Here is a 17,197-nt window from a genome sequence, read left to right as displayed (position 1 = left end):
AATATTGGGGTAGAGGGGACAGATAGTATAAGTTTGTCAAAAATGCATTATGGCTCAAATGATATCATTTAGGCATGTAGGGATAACTGACAGGGTACAGGCCCAGGTGGCCCCTGACCTTCCCCTGCGAAGTGTCACTCAAACACATACTAACCAGGAAAAGAAGTGACCACAAAGAGAACCAAAAAGCAAGGAGACACAAAAATTACTACAAAAATGGGCAAAACAACCACAAGGAGGAACAAAAAGATACACACAAAAAAACAAAAAAGACACAAAATTACCAAAAAGAGATGCAAAATAATCTCAGAGAGACAAAAAACAACTATGAAGAGACACAAAATAACCAAAAAAGACGGAAAACTAACTGAGAGAAAATGACAACAACAGCGCACAAAACCACACACAAAACAAGCATAACGACTACAAAGAGATGCAAAACCACCTCAGAGACTATGTCATGCTCATATGTGGGAGAGTTCGTGGGGCCTTTTCTTTATCTTTGCCCAGGGAGCCATTGTCTCATAAGCTGCTCATGCATTTAGGCAGTGAGAGAAAGTAAATGTAAGTATGTATGCACTGAAAAGTTACCTAAATAAAGTACTATGAGCAAAATATTTCAAAAGAATCAAAAGTAAAACCACTTCTAAAGCACAAAATGGGCCACTGTGAATGTTATAGTATTAAATATAACATTATTTCATTATCACCACTGATGCATTAATATGTAAGTTGCATTTTACTACAACAGTGAAATGCAACTTAGATATTAATGCCTCAGTGGTAATAACAACTCTAACTTTAGCTGTTCATGAAACAATCTGATTATTGTTTTTATATATTCACAGTTTAGTGGCTCTAAGTTGTGAATATTTGCCCATTTTGGGGAAAAAACAAACAGATTATCGAGGTTGTGGTTGTTGAATTATGTTGATTCAATTTCTGTCATGCTCATTGATTAACCCTTTGAACCCTAGATTGAAATCAGTTTTATTAAAAAAAACGGAAAAAAAGGCAATGAACATCTTTGCAGGAAATGTCCCACAAATTTCAAGGAAAAAGGTAAAGGGCGACAAGAAAATCACCACAAAATTATTGCAAAAAGGGTAGTGTGGGGACACAAAAATGTGAGAAATGTCCTGAAAATATATTTAAAATTGCTATAATTTTATATTTTAAATTGTGAAAGAGAAAAAAACATACATACATTAATAATATTGTATGTATATTTTTTTTACTTTTTATATTTTTTTATATGTGTGTATACTAAATAATAATAAGTTACAGCACATTTTGGATTTTGGGTATTTTTATTTTAGTTTTTTTTTTGTTTTGTTTTTGTTTTTTATTTTTCTGTTGTTTATTTTTAGGTAATTTTCTTGTAATTTTAAAAAATTATTTCTCGCTAATCTTTTGCGATGTTGCTCATTGCCTTCTCCCCCACATTTCTGAAATAAATCAAATTAATTTACCAAAGTTTTCAGGGGTTAATCGACTAATTGTCTCAGCTCCATGTTAAACAGCACTGTATATCCAGAGGGAGCGCACTGTGTGGTTCTAGCAGTGAATGTCACTCTTACGGCTGCTCTCCTGGCTGTCTCAGACCTGCGGGAATTGAGAGTGGAGAGCAGAGAGAGGAGGGTGTCGGAGGGAAGGGAGCGGCAGGTGTCCGAGGGCCGTGAGCCGGAGCCGTTGGATGGGCTAGAGCAGCTTTACCGGGCCCTGGAGCAAGCCAACGTGACGGCCCTGGGAGACCCGAGACCCTGCGGTAGGCAGGAGTTCCGACGTTGTTTCACACAGAGAGCCAGGGACCCTCTGCTCAACGACAGGCTGCACCGAGTCCGAGCCCTCCGCAGCACCTTGAAGGTAACACAAACAGAGGATTTAGAGAAGAATAAGACGTGCGAGGATTCAGTGTGGTAACTCCCTGCTGTGTCTCCCTCCTCAGGCCAAAGAGTCGGAGCTGGCGGTAATCTGCGCCCTCCTGGAGGACCCTGGCCTGTGCTCCCAGACCTTCAGAGAGTGGAAGCAGTGGCACAGCGAGCTCTACTCAGACATCTGCCAGCTCAGTCCCGGCACCAACGGCCAGGACGACCTCTCCCCGCTGGCAGCACCTCTCATGACCCACACACACTCCTTTATCGAGACACACGTGTGAGAAAGGGGTGCGAAGACTGAACTGACACACACTCACACACACGCACACACACACACAGAGCTTTAGCTGAATCCACTCTCCTGATCACGACTCTGAGCACGCACACACCGACACACACACACACACACACAAACACATTGTAAGATGTGTAAATATCATAGAGGGAACAGTCTGAGACCTGCGTGTATGAACTTTTGATAATCCTGAGGACCCCACAGGGTGCCTATTGCATGCCTGAACAGAAAGCATTAATCTTCCTTTGTCTATGGAACTCAGCATAAACTCCACACGCTTGTCCAGCAAAATGGGAAAAAAAGGAGACTTTTTAAACACGTTCGTTCCTTTGTATTCTCTTGGTTTTTGCTATATTTTTGTTTTTCCTGTTGATTTCAGGGGGCAGGGGGAGCTATGTAGCAGCAATACAGAGGAGAATCCTTTTCACCACAGCACTGTACTTTTGTACTGATGAACTTTGCACCCAGAGCCACCAGTTCTCCCCCTTTCTCTCTCTCTTTTGTTCTCTCACTGCATATCTTGTTGATTTACCGGGACCTCACTTGTTATTTCGGGCGGGACAGTTTGGGGACAGTAGTGACTTTTAGTACAAGACTGTGACAGGTAGCCATCAGTGCTGGTTTATCTGGTTCCCTCTGGGATCCGATGAAGCATCTCGAGCATTGAGGGACCATTGCGCTGGCTAGTTGCACACTATTTCAAACTGTGAACTGTTATAAAAATGTATCTGCAGAAGGAGGCTCCTCTGATAGAGTGCAATCTTACCATTCAGTTTGCAATCTCTCTCCCTCTCTTTCTTTTCTTCTCTCTCTGTGTTTCTGTCCATCTCCTCCTTCTCTTTTCTTCTTTTTTTTGTTTCCTCTCTCTCTCTCTCTCTAGTCGTCAAAGACTTGTGTATATGTGTATACTGCTGTGTATACTGATGTAAATGTTTGCGTTCCACTACCACTGTGATATGCTTCTAGAGGTAGCGGAGGGAAGACAGAGAGTATGTATTTGCGTGGGTGCAAAACAGTTTTTTTTTTTGTTTGTTTGTTTGTTTCTTTTCTTAAACAGCGAATGCAAGAGCTAGAGAGTTCTTTTCAAAGGAGTCACTCACTACAAAGAATGCACTTTCTATATCTCTATATCTCATTGGCTGCATCACAGGGTCTATGTCTCATCGGCCTCTTTACCATTGCTGTTCAAAATATCAGGTAAAAAGCATTTGCCGTCTCATTTTCTAAAGATTTGTGTACAGTCTACAAATATATTTAAACATAGAAGAATATATAAATCTATTTACGTTTTGTGTCATAGATATAATGTAAAGTATGATGTATTCTATGCCAAGGTTTTGCAGTGTCCCCCTCTTCACTCTGTAGACGCAGGGTGTTTAGCAGTTGAACAACTAGGAGGCAGACCACCATCATTAACAGTTGATTGACGGTTTTTACATCCCCTCTCCTGGTGATGTGTTGCATGAGAAAAGTCCTGGGACTGATTTGATTGGACAGGGTAAAATATTGTGGATCATTTATGTTTGTTTTGGGGTTTTTTTAAATCTTCCTCTCATGATTGCAAGATAATTAGACTTGTAGCGCATGATACATGCAAAAGTACTGTTGAAGAATGACCTTTTTTTGTATGTTCATAAATATTTTTTTCTGACATTAGATAGTGTTTGAAGACACACACTGTACATTGACTGAGGGAGGCATTTTGGCTCCTCAGTTACTTAATGCAGATCCTCTGTTAGCACCCTACCAGGAGGTTTCAATTTGTTTTGGTTTACATAGAGAAACTGACATGTGGCCAAAGGCTTCAGGAATCGAACCTGAGAGACGACAGTAACTTCTAAAAGCTATTTTTTACATTCCCTCCAAGCATATGGTTGATACTGGACCTCTACTCTAAAGGGTCTGTAATGTCTGTGAAACCCGGATGAATCATTTCATCTGCAATATCAGGCCAAGGACTCAACGGTGCCCCCCAGTGTCCAAGACTCTGAGAGACATGCGTAGCACCCGCTGCATCCAGCACTATCTGTACTTATCCTTCATATTTTACTGTAGTTCTTTGAGTCAGGTTTTTCCATCATGTCCCACTGTTGTGAAATATCACACACACACACACACACACAAACACACACACCCCAGAGATATAGCTCATGTTTTTACTTTGAATAGTTAATTTGAGAGTACCACAAAGAAACTAAATGATGCAAGCACTTTCCCTGTGCCTCCCAACCCTCTCTTTGGCAACGTTGGACTGACTATACCGGCGAATCCTACACACACACAGCTGTAGATGAGTTACAGGACAGTTTTAGTCTGCATATCTCTCTCCGTTTCTCATCTGTAGTGGTCTTCTTTTTTCCAACCGCCGCTCCGCCCGAGCAGGCGACAAACTGTAGATTAAGAGGTGCGAGTTATGATTTGTAGGCACAGACTGTGTTTATCCCTCCCAGATCTTTGTGTGTGTAGACCTGCAGAAACAGGCCGAAAAGGGAGAATCCACTGTGTGTTCTTTCAGGGGTGTACACCTCATGGTACATTGCACAGGTGTGTAAGATGTAAGTTGCACTGCGACATTAAAAAAGGAACATATTGCTCTTTTTCAAGGATAATATTAGCTTACTGTTATTCTGTACATTAAACTGACTAAAGATGATATTAAAAAAGAAAGAAAATGACATTTATTCTTCCTAAAGTAGCCTTTTTTGGTTTCATATATATGAATATATATTACAAAAAATACAGATTGTAAACTTAAGTTGTTAAACTTTGACTTCAATAAACTGAATCCTCTGCACTATGAGCTATGATCTGTTTATGAGTAACTTTTCTTGGATTTATTAAAACAGCATTATAGTGTTTTCTGTGCTTATTTTGGCAGGAAGAAGATGAGCGGCTTTCAAAGAAAGGGCAGAGGTCATCCAGTAAACCAGGAGGCCATACCATGTTCCATTTCTGCAGTAACTAATGTATAAATCTAAAATGTCTTCAAGCAAATGAACTCTTGCCTGCTCATTCTTCATAAAAATCCACCTGATAGTAAGTTTTTTATTAGTTTTCATTTTCATTTTGTTTTTAACTCTTTGAAACAGCGAGCAACATCGCTTTTCTTGTGCTGCTTTTAGTATCCTTTCACAAGTATTTAAACCTTGGCAAGAAATGTCCCGCAATTTGAGAGAAATTAGTAATTTAGAATTGTTTTATTTTTTAAAAAGCTTGGGAAAAGTCTTAAAAGCAAAACTATATTTATATACTTTTTAAGTTTTTTGTCTCTTACTTTCCTCCCTTTATTTTCTAATTTTCAGGTAATTTTTGTACTTGGTTTTGATTTCTTGGGGAATCATCTCATTTTTAATTGCCTTCTTACCATGTTGTGCTCAAGCTATTTTGCTCAGGTTTCAAAGGGTTAATTCAGTTATTTTTTCTGAATAATTTTTCTTTTCTTTAGTTAGTCTCCTGAGTGGGTTTGCTCTTTTCATGTCAGTTTTTATTTTATTTTTATTCTTATTTAAGTTAACTGAAATGTTTTTTCACACTCAGTTGTAGTTTTGGGTTTAGTTTTAGTTAAGACTAACTTTGTAACTACCATTCATCCACCCATGGCCTCAATCTTATTCTGTCCCTGTTTCGAGTCCACACGGCAATACTTGGCTGTTAGGCTTTTTCTTTACTTGCCCTGTGTGCGCTGTGTATGTATCCTATCACCTCCAAGTTCTCCTCAACTTCATTGCTGTGTTAGTTTGTGGAAATCTGGATAAACTTCATTTTGGAGAATGCAACATGTGAGTGCAACATAAATTAAGCTCGAGGTAACCTTTAGCTAACCTGGTAGAGTGTGTGCCCCATGTTGGCTGAGGCTTTTGCAGTAGTGCAGGTACAATTCTGACCTGTGGCCCTTTGCTACATGTAAACCCAACTCTCTGCCACCTTTCCAGTCCATCTAGCTGTCCTGCCAATAACATGCAAAAAATTATTATTATTATTGTTATTGTTATTATTAATTATCATTATTAATGCTAATGCTACTACTACAACTACTGTTACTAATAATAATGATAATGATAACAATAAAACAGTAATTCCACAAGAAATGGGCATAAAAATTAATAGATTAGATTAGATTTCACTCTATTGTCAGAAATAATTCTGAAATTTGTCTTGTGTCCCCAGACGTCAACTGTCTCCGTAAATACAAACAAACAACACATAACCAAACAACAAAATCATATAATAAACGCTACAAATCCCCACAGACATTCCAAAAAAGTGGATGCAGTGCAACATAATACTCATTTTCTATTACAATCAATGTTTGCCTCAGATACACTCAGGCTACTTAGAGGCCATACTCTGATTTAATAGGTTGACAGACTCAGGAGCAAAAGAATTTTTAATAATACCAGACCAGTAATAATATCAGATTTACCTCAGTTAAGAATTGTGTTGAAGTTGTACCCAATCCTTAACAAATTTGGAATAATTAAATTACAAAAAAAAAGGATTGCTGTGAACCAGGAGCTTTAGGAACCCTTTGGGGTCTGGGGCACCTGGACAGTTGTCCTCCTGTATCAGTTTAATCATTGGATATTTGAGTTTTGGTATGTTAACAAAAACAAAATCCAATATTTTGCATTTTAATTTCATGCATGCTCATCCTAAAACAACAGTCTGGAGAACACTGTGTGAACCTCGTATGTGAACTGTTGCAGGTTCCTCTTCAGTCCAGCAGGTGGCGGTAGGTGACCGTGTGTTGAAGCTGCAGAGCCCAAGAAGAAGGAGGAGGAGGAGCGCTGTCATGGCGGCCAAGGTGATTGCTTGTCATTTCTTCTTGGTTAAAGTATATGTTTAATGAATGTCTGGGTGTAAAAGTAACGTCAACTGTCCTGGAGCCGTTAATATAAACTTAAACAGACCGCAGCTTTAATGACATTTAACGCTATGCTGCACGACATTAGCACTGCTAACAGCTGCGGGTGTACTGAGCTAGCCTCGCTCAATGAGTCAGTGCTAACAAGACAGCGTTTGACTTCGTTAGCTGACAGCAGTTCAAGCTTTGCTCACTCTAGTGATTATATTTTAAGAATGTGTAACAGCTGATATTTGTCAAATCTGGCTTCGTTTGCCAATACAGACAGTATTAACCGCTAGATGTAACATTACAGTTGGCGTTAGCTAGCTTAGTTGGAGGCGGTTGTGAGTTATGGGCATAACTAAGACTGGCAGAAGTGTTGTTGACTGCTTTTTTTAAACATTTAATGCAGCAGTATTGGCAGGCTGCAACAAGACATCGAAAGACACAGTGCTAATAAACATGTACTGTAAGTAACTTACAAACACCGTGGCTGTTATATACGCTAACTAATGTCACTTCTATAGAGTATGTCTGAATAAGTGGTCATCAGTAGCTAAATACAGTAACTTAAGCGCTGTTTTAAGTACAGTTTCATAATGTTACGCATTTTATAGTTTAAAGTGCTTAACTGTACACCTATTTGAACATATTGCCACGTTAAAATACAGCTACTGTTTATGCTTCAAAAATAATAGTCGATAAAAATAACCATAACATTGGGAAAGTAGCAAATTTGCATAATGAGTACTGTTGATGCTTTCATAAGCTGTCATTCTCAAAGTTGTACATTTTTATTCAGTGACAATATAAATGAATTAATGATTTTTTTTTTTAAATTATTGTCTCATGCAAACAGTTATGCACATAAAATCACTATAAATTCAGAACAAGCTAAAACCAGAGTCCAACATGCACATTTTCATACAACACTAAAAGTAAAGTAAATGGATCAAAACAACAAAAGCATCCTACATTATCACATTATCATTGTGTAAGACTGTGTAAGGCTTCATGGATCACTCACCAAGGCATCTACTGTCTGGCATTGGAAAAAGAAAAAAATCACAAAAGTACTAACTAACAAACGTTCCTTTCTTCTCTTTTAGTCTTAGCAAAATGGACAAACTTAATCACATCAACTTTTCACAAACATTCCAGCTTTGGTCATCTTAGTGCCAGAAAAAATCAGGGTTTAGACAGACAGGACTTTTACTTTCAATGGCGTATTTTTACATTGTTGTTTTGCTATTTTTACATATATAAATTATCTGCTCCCTCTACTACGGACCCACAAGACTCATCTGTCTATCAGTGTGTAGTGTCTGTCTGTGTTGTTGCTATTAGCGTACAAATACTTAGGTTGTTGTACTTTTATTGTGAACTAGGTGGTGATGGTGGCCGTCCCGACGGTGATTGGCATAGCCTCCATCCGAGTGTATACAGTAAGCGAAGTGCCCACTGATGGACTGGTTACTCGAGAAAAGGTATGTTTGTCCCAAAACGTCAGCAGATCTGATATGAGATAACGTTCATGTTGCACAGTTACAGAACATGCTGACTCTGCTTCTGTCTCCAGCTGAACATCTACAACCCGCTGCCACAGTCCGCTCAGACCCAGTTTGTTCCAGAGACGCCGGGTGTTATTCAGCATGGGTTAACTACAGCGAGAGAGAGCATACTACCATTTGTCCAGGCTGTTAAGGTATTTATATTGAGCAGTGTGTATTTACAGTGATACATGAGAACATATTACAGTTTACAGACACCTGCTGCAACATTAACTCATACTTTTCCATCCTGTCTAACACCTAAAACCCCAAAACAGCAACCATGTAACGGATGTAAATACGTGTTATATAAATGGAACAAAACACTAAAACACAACGCAGAGGTCTTATCTTGCAGCTGCAGTGTGAGTTTTCCAGTCCTGATTTTTGTTCCTCTTGTGTGTGGTCACAAAGCACAATCCTACGTGCTGCGAGTGCTCTGTGAAGGTACCATTTTGCAAGCAGCAAAAGTTCAGGAGTCAGACAGGAAATAGAGTTCATGCAGTTAACTCAGCAGCTGCAAGGTTTGCGATGAGATTTGGCAGTTTGATACTGTGAAAGACGGTTGTGTGTGTGGGGGGGGCACTTCACACTGACTCGGTTATAGCGGTGTTCAGCTTTGTCCTCTGTTCTCTGCAGGGTGCCTGTGTCTCTGTGAAAACCACAAGTGTTAATCTATACCATGCAGGAGAGGGTGAGTCAACACTTAGTACCTTAAGGTGTCACACTGTAACATTCTTTTTCCCTGAAACTCAAAATGCACCTTTTGTTGCCCTCAACTCATGTGTTTCTACTGACACCAGAAAATCAAATCCCACTGTATATAAGCCGTTTATTAATGGCACTTATTATATTACTTTTTCATGTATTGATGTTACAGTATGTAAGATTAGATTTAAAAAAAATACACATAATTCACTGTACTGCAGTGTGACATTAGTACTATGTTTGTTATGTTACCAACCTCAGAAAATATGTGAGAAATGCTGCACATAATATTAATTAATATTATTACTATTCATGCTACCTCTCTCACTGTCACAACTACTTGTGTAGCATATTATGAGCAGAAGGTGAACGATAAGTTCAGATGAGAGAAAATTGAAGGAATGTTTTTTTTTTTTAAATCATGTTTACTTTCCTCTTGTGTTTTCCCAGATGTGTACTATTACTTAAAAGACCCTCCACCAGGTTTTCTACCCAGATTTGGCACCATCACCATGGCTGGCCTGATCGGCATGTTCTTGACACGGAAAGGTAACCCGATCATCAGTCACTATATCACAAACACTTAAGGCCTGCTGGCAATAGTTTTTTTTCTCATCATCTTTTAATATATTTACTTGTGCACACAACAGTATTACAAGTATAATAAATAATCCACAGCTAAACTTTTTGAAATGTAACAGTATATAGGTCATGTCACAATATTTAAAGGGATAATTCACCTCAAAGTCAAAAATACATATTTTTCCCCTACATGTAGCGCTGTTTATCAGTTTAATTTGTTCTGCTGTGAGTTGCAGAGTGTTGAAGGTATCGACTGTAGAGATGACCGCCCTTTCTCAAATATTATGGATCTAGATAACACTTGGCCTGTGGTCCTCAAAACTATATATATATATTTCAAACCTCAACCGCAATGTCTTCCTTCAGAAATTATATACTGGCTACCCAAGATAATGCACGTACGTAACTTACTGTGAGCAGTTTCTTTCACTGACCTGCAGATCATGTCACAGTGCAGAACAAAACACAAAAAATATTGATGGTGTCCTCCTGACAATGAGCTGTAACATCAGCTAGCTCAGTGCTGCTAGGTGAGCTAGCAGCAGATGCACACTTCCATTTGTGCTGTGATACCGTTGGGGGATGTAGTTTGATGGAAAGAAAATAGTTCCTAACTGAAAATGCTCACAAGGTCTGTGCTGCGTATTTTTTGACATTTGAGCACCACAAGCCAAGTGCTATCTAGTTCCATTTAACAAAGAGAAGGTGGACATGTGAATTTAATAAGTACTACTACAGGTAAGACAAAATATATTGATTTGGGGTTGAACTGTCCCTTTAAGCATCAGAAACCATCATCATTTTATAAATTGCATGATAAAGTATTTCTTTTACTGGGCAACCATTAACATTCCCATTTGTACCATCATATTCTGGAAAATAATACATGTCTCTATAAGAATTGCCATGTAGTATTTAGATGTATCAGTGTTGAAACAGGATATTTTGAAGTAGTAAAAAATGATCTGCCACGAGTCCCTTGCGATATACAACATGCAAGTTAGCACAGTGGCTTTATAGCAGAAGGACATTTGCTATGCAGTTATGTGGTAATGTAACAGCTGTGCATACTAAAATGGTACATGGTGTTTGTGTTAAGATTGTTCTCATATTTTGGATGTATCATCTCATGAATGCAGATGTGTAAATATAAAATGACATAATACATACCTTGTATATATAGCATACATTTAGCACATAAACTCAGGCACTTTTTAAAAAACATCATCCCTTTCATACAGCAGGTGCTTGCATGATACCATTTTACCTGAAGCACATTTAACCTGAGGTTGACTTGGTAATAAGAGACAGCTGACACAGATTATCAATATTTGCAGACCGCAGTTTGCCATTCAGGTCCCCAAAACCTCACTGCTAAACCACAGAGACACAAAGAAGATGCTACGGCACATAAGAAACGAGGGGAAATAAGTTTCTGTTTCAGTTTTATCACCACTCTTTGGTTTTTTTATCTTACTCTCTGTGTGTCTCTGTGGGGTCTCTCTGTCATCTCAATGGCATTTTTCAATACAGCAGGCCAAGATGAAGTTTTGCTCCAATATTTCATCTGTACAAAGTTAGATTGATTCCCATTTTTCATTGTAAACTTAATTTCAGGCTCTCAATTCAAGAGGCTAGCTGTTCCGCTGGGCCTGATGAGTGCAGGAGCATCAGTGTGCTACCCGGCTCAGACAGTGGCTGTGTTTAAGGTAACACTTCTCACACCAATGCTGACCTCTTGTTAATGCAAATAGCTTCTTATTGTCAGAGTTTATCAACATTATTATTGTTTTTTTGTGAATCCAAGGTGACAGGTAAGAAGGTGTATGCTGTAGGACAGTGGAGCAGCGCTGCTGTGTCTTCCCTGCTCGCGTCCAAGCCTCAGGAGCCCGTCGCCAAGGAGGTTGCTGCTTCACAACCAGAGGTGAACAGACGAGATTTATTATGATTATCATAAACAGATGTAACCAGTTAGTTTTAAATAGAAAGTACTGAAGTCCCCGGGGCATCCAGGAGGTTACCTGGTTGAGTGGGTGCCCCATGTGCAGAGGCTATGTGCTTTCACGCTATCTGTCGTATCAAATAAAATAAAAGGGAAAATCCTCCGAAAAATAATCTAAAAAAGAAAAAAAGTATGGCCTTTATTACTGCGTGACTAAAACCAAAACAGCAGTTCAGCCCATATAATGGTAACTCCCTTCCCACTGAATGATTTCTCACTCTTCAGTTTTTACTTTCTCAAAAAATCCCTCCTACCTCTGAATAGGTTGTATACCATTTCCTTTCCCAGCACTTCGCCCTTTGATGATGCTTGTATTGTTACTGCTGCTTTGCTCTTTGTGCGTCATATGTTTTGGTTGCTTTGAGAGTTCAGTAATTTCGAAGTGAAGGCTTTGACTGATTTTAATCTCCACGGTCACCTCACAGTATTAGCAAAATGCCTAAAATAGAAAATGTTAATATAAGCAATTACATATTTTTTCCCTATAGTCAATGTAATAAATCTAACCTATTGGAACTGAAATGTTCAAGAAAACTATAGTGCTTTATTCTGTTCATAGATTAAATACTGTTTTAGAGTAATTAATCATATTGTGAAATTCATAATAATCTGATGTAGAATAATGTGTGCAAGTCTTGGTTAAACTGTCTCTTATTCTTTATCCACATGTTGGTAGACAGTGCCAAATCCAGAGTCTGCAGTAGGTCAGGAGTCCAGCTCCACCAAACACGGCTCACCTCAGGGCTCTGCAGTCCCAGAGACAGAGGTGAAATCAGCGGAGTCTGTTTCTCTCCCTGGTGAGCCTGCTGTCGCTGTCAAAACAGAGGAGGTGTCATCAGTAACAATCACACAGATATCCCCTGACCAGACCCCCACAGAGACCAACACAGGTTTCATAGATATTGATCTCTGTCTGCTTGTTTCTCTGTCTGCAAGCACAATCACATAAAGGCTTCCACTGATGGTTTGCTGTATTTCCTCTCCTGTCCAGACCCAGTGCCACAATCAGTGCCAGCAGAGACAGAATTCACCACAACCTCAGAAGAAATATCTGCACCTGTAGCAACTGAGGAGCCTTCAGACATTAAACAAGCACCAGCCAAGCCCACACCAAGCTCTGAACCCGAGACGATAGAGTCTACACCAGTAGAGTCTGCACCAGAGGAGGCTGCACCAGTGGAGGCTGTGTCAGCAGAGGCTGCACCAGCCGAGTCTGCTCCAGTGGAGGCTGCTGCAGAGGAGGCTGCACCAGTAGAGGCCGTGTCAGCAGAGGCTGCACCAGCCGAGTCTGCACCAGCGGAGGCTGCACCAGCCGAGTCTGCACCAGCGGAGGCTGCACCAGAGGAGGCTGCTCCAGCGGAGGCTGCTCCAGAGGAGGCTGCTCCAGAGGAGGCTGCTCCAGAGGAGGCTGCTCCAGCGGAGGCTGCTCCAGCGGAGGCTGCTCCAGCAGAGGCTGCTCCAGAGGAGGCTGCTCCAGAGGAGGCTGCTCCAGCGGAGGCTGCTCCAGAGGAGGCTGCTCCAGAGGAGGCTGCTCCAGCGGAGGCTGCTCCAGCGGAGGCTGCTCCAGAGGAGGCTGCTCCAGAGGAGGCTGCTCCAGCGGAGGCTGCTCCAGAGGAGGCTGCTCCAGCGGAGGCTGCTCCAGAGGAGGCTGCTCCAGTGGAGGCTGTTCATTCCCCTGCAGAACCAGCTCCTCCAGAGGCCTCAGACAAGCCAGCAGGTACCATAGATATTGTGTCTCATAATATCAAAGACCAGAGAGAGCATTAGTATAAAGGAACTACTTAAAGCTACAGTTGGTAACTTCATAAAATAACTTTTTGTCATATTTGCTGAAACTGTCACTATATACTGACAATGTTACATGAAGGAACATAATCTGTGGACAAAATCATGCTCTTCATCCTCCTGGGATGGCATTTACAAGAATCCACAGCAACTGAAGGAAAACCACCAATCAAAGAGAGAGTCTCTAATCCAGCAGTCTATTGTATCAGTCTCGACTGAGGACTGTCTGTTAATAAGGCAGCACTGATCAAATATGTATCAGTATTCTGTTACCGCTTTTTCTCCCTTCAAATGTTTTCAGAAACATATTTTCGTGACTGTTTAGCTGTAAAATAAGACAGTTTGTTGCCTTGCTAGTGGGTGGTGCCTTGGTTTAGTTTGACTGTTTGGCGGCCAGGTCAGAAACGTTCTTATTTTACAGCTAAACACTACATTGAATGTGTTTATGAAAACATTCGAGGTGAGAATTTTGATATATATGTGATTAATGTTGCCCAGTTTAGCAGTTTGTCTGCAGTTCACGAGCAGTAATTGACTGTGTTAGAGACTTTTTGACTCTGATTGGTTGTTGTCCTTCTAAGTATAGTGACAGTTATGATAAATATAATATAATATAATAATATTACAAAAGTCATCATTATAAAAGTTATTAACCGTAGCTTTTAAGTATGAAATTATGTGTAAAATGGATGATGGTTCAGTTCAAAGTTCCTCAGTAAAAATGATTGTATAAAAGTTTGAAATTAAGTTCATAAAAGCTTTATTTGCATCTCTTTTGTTGCTTCTTAGTAGGACCAGTCGATGCAGATTTAGTATAAACTGCCAAAGGAGAACTCTCTTAATGTTATTTCTATTAATAATATTAGTATGAAGTCACTGCAGCGCCCATAAAAGTGGAGACACATGCCCTCATATCTCTGCTGCACACTCTCTGTTGTATTTCGACTTCTCCACAGAGCCAGCTGTTGAATCAGCCGAGCCCGAACCTGCTGCTCAACCTGAGTTAGCTCACCCACTGCAGGTTACTGCTGTGGAGGAGACACCAACCCCTACACTCACACCACCTCCTCCTCAACAGCCTGCAGCAGAAAACAACAAAGGTACTGAGAACCCCTGCTGCACCTCCACTGCTGCGCCGGTTCAAGAGTTGAGCACTGACTAACTAGAGCACACTGATTCACACACTGCTTCTCTTCTGAGAATTACCTGCACGGCATTTCAATGTTTCGGCTCCTGTGCTTGTCAGTAAGTGTAGGGTTAATTCTCCAGACGTGATAAGCTAACCTTTGTTAATGCTTTTGTCAGTTTCCACTGAATTTTCTTGCGACACAAGCCAGCTCTGACAGACTGAGGAGTGAAGGAGTTCTGCAAGCTGTTTACTGAATCATAACCAGAGGGATTCTTCTGTTAGAGAGCGAAGAATAATATCCACCAAATAAATCTTGAGAGGAATCTGATGAAATGCTACCAAAGTCAACATTTGGGTTTACGCAGTGTGAAAAACTTGTGCTCTTAATGATTAGACAGTCTCCCTTTAACCCTTCAAAACTTGAGTAAATTTTCCAATCTCCCCAAAACAGCAAGAAACTTTACTAAAAAGTTACAAGAAAATTACTTGGAAAAAAAGAAAAAAAACATGAAAAAGTGCAACAACTGGAAAAAATGCAAAAAAAAATTAGGTGTATCATTTTAACATAATGTTAAATACATAATTATAACGATTATAAACATATTTTTCTATACATTTTCTAATTTTTGCTTTTGTTGGTAAATTCTTCCCCTTTTTAATGCTAAATTTCAGGTTGTTTTTTTGTCATCTTATATTAATTTCTTGCAATTTGTTGGACATTTCTTGCCAAGTTTGTCATTGCCTTTTCCCCATGTTTTTGAAAGAAATCAAATCAGTTTGCTTAGGTTTCAAAGGGTTAAATGGCTTGTGTGAGGCATCTGAATGCAGCACAGGAAAATGAATGATGTCGAACCAGGTTTCAAAGGGTTAACTTTACTATGCAGTGATCCTATATTAATAATACTTGATTCTACTGTTTTTAAAAAGAAAAATGATAACAGAATCTTTTTGCACTAAATAACGTCAGTCTCACAGGAAAACACATGCAAAGATCCCTGCAGACACATGCAGATCACATTGAATTTAACTTATTCTAGAAATGTCTTTTGGGTTTGTTTTTAAAAAGCTGTGGCAGTTGCACTGACCACTGGTTCACTAATCTTGTGTGATCACAGTAAGACTGTGGCTTTGACCCTGGTTTATCTTTCGTTGCTTCTAATTTGGGTTAGGAGTTTTGTTTTATGCTACTGATTCATTTATTTTAAGAGTGGAACAGTTTAATCGGTTGCAGTTTTAACATGTTATATTTTTGTGGTTGTGGCTGAGATTTTGTTGCATTCCTCCTCTTGTCCTCCAGGGGGCACCAGTTTCAAGCCAGACCCTGCTCTGATGGACTTTGGCCAGTCTAGCCCCGAGGATGAAGACCTGTACAGCACACGCAGCTGAGACACTACAGCCGTCCGTAGGAGAAGGCTCATTCCCACACTGCCATCTCGCATCTTATTCAGATACACAAACACTGTGTCGTTATGCAGTGTAAATAGGCCGTTTTGCAAGCAAGCAGAGTTAGGAAGTCTTTAATCAACATTTCCATTCTCATTTCTTCGGCCCACATCATGTATATTTCCACAGAAAAGGTCCAAGTGCATTTGCTTTGTTGCAGCAGAGCAGTGAATTCCCATACACAGAACTGAGTCGGGCTGCTCAGAAGGACAGAAACGTGGAAAAAAATACACCCACAACTGTTTACAAATCTTTATTCACAGATGGCAGATTGTGAATTTTTCTCTCCGTTTGTGTCATTTAACAACTATTGGCTTTATGGGCGACAGCTTTCACAGTCATGAGTGCATGGTGCTTTTATTTATTGTAATTTAGCCCACTGTGTTGGTATGTTAAAAATACTGCACATGTGCAGCTAATGGTTACAAGATGGACTAGTGCTTTTCCTTTTGATCACATCGAAAAATGTCCATGTCCTCAGTTGTTTAGAACCAAAAAATAAATCTATATTTTTCATGATTTTATCTTTTGCTTTAATAACTACTAATTGCTTGTCAGTATTAGTACGTTGTGTTAATTACTGTCATGCTCAAGAAGGCCTAGGAACACTAACTTACAAGAAAAATATAGTCATCGTGGTGAAAAATTTGTCAGATAAACACATAACTTCTTACATACATCATAACATTGCAAACGAAGTTTGCCTTCTATCCTAAAGCTTGACAATTCAAATCTGACACATAAAGGCTCCTTCCTAAAACCAACGACATCATTTTTTTTTGCAACCAGAACAAACCTTCAGAAATTAAGGACATTTTATTAATCAACACACAATTTACAGCTCAGCAGGAGATTAACTTAATCTTCAATCAGTCCTAAATCACATCAACAAAACCTTTTCTCATCAGGTTAACCATTAAACCTGCTTGTTTCTGCAGCTAATGGTTACCAGAACACTTTTCTTATGCTTTGTCCAGACA

General features: G+C 39.7%; 2 protein-coding genes across 11 annotated transcripts in view; both read left to right on the top strand.

The window, feature by feature from the left end:
- Positions 1-5,074, top strand: part of LOC121947993 (connector enhancer of kinase suppressor of ras 2) — an 80,389-nt gene extending 75,315 nt beyond the window's left edge. For 4 of the 8 annotated variants that reach the window (XM_088081321.1, XM_088081318.1, XM_088081320.1 and 1 more), the window contains 2 exons: positions 1,604-1,866; positions 1,949-5,072. In XM_088081321.1, the coding sequence (XP_087937447.1) occupies positions 1,604-1,866; positions 1,949-2,158 (473 nt within the window). In that variant the 3' untranslated portion in view covers positions 2,159-5,072. Of the gene's footprint in view, positions 1-1,603; positions 1,867-1,948 lie in introns of all 8 variants that reach the window. The other 4 variants (XM_088081322.1, XM_088081323.1, XM_088081319.1 and 1 more) reach the window with 3 other exon arrangements.
- Positions 5,075-6,841: 1,767 nt separating this feature from the next.
- apool (apolipoprotein O like) lies at positions 6,842-16,736 on the top strand. 3 transcript variants are annotated; one of them, XM_088081315.1, is made up of 12 exons: positions 6,842-6,976; positions 8,407-8,505; positions 8,598-8,723; positions 9,208-9,262; positions 9,727-9,825; positions 11,476-11,567; positions 11,666-11,782; positions 12,537-12,750; positions 12,852-13,042; positions 13,103-13,577; positions 14,602-14,745; positions 16,072-16,736. In XM_088081315.1, the coding sequence occupies exons 1-12, from the start codon at positions 6,965-6,967 to the stop codon at positions 16,158-16,160; spliced, it is 1,713 nt and encodes a 570-aa protein (XP_087937441.1). In that variant the 5' UTR covers positions 6,842-6,964; the 3' UTR covers positions 16,161-16,736. The 3 variants fall into 3 exon arrangements, with proteins under 3 accessions (XP_087937441.1, XP_042349837.2, XP_042349835.2); XM_042493903.2 differs by having other exon boundaries at positions 12,537-12,657; positions 12,852-13,577; XM_042493901.2 differs by having other exon boundaries at positions 12,852-13,577.
- The last annotated feature ends 461 nt before the right edge of the window (positions 16,737-17,197 follow it).

Source organism: Plectropomus leopardus, chromosome 8, assembly GCF_026936395.1.
Source record: "Plectropomus leopardus strain MGB_pleo_1.0 chromosome 8, ASM2693639v1, whole genome shotgun sequence".
NCBI lineage: Eukaryota > Metazoa > Chordata > Actinopteri > Perciformes > Serranidae > Plectropomus > Plectropomus leopardus.
This window is presented reverse-complemented; position numbering and strand designations above follow the sequence as displayed.

Excerpts from the sequence above, each read along its gene's own strand:
- apool (XM_042493901.2), top strand. Across the intron at positions 12,751-12,851 it reads CCCCACAGAGACCAACACAG|ACCCAGTGCCACAATCAGTG; the intron begins GTTTCATAGATA and ends TCTCCTGTCCAG. Across the intron at positions 13,578-14,601 it reads GGCCTCAGACAAGCCAGCAG|AGCCAGCTGTTGAATCAGCC; the intron begins GTACCATAGATA and ends ACTTCTCCACAG.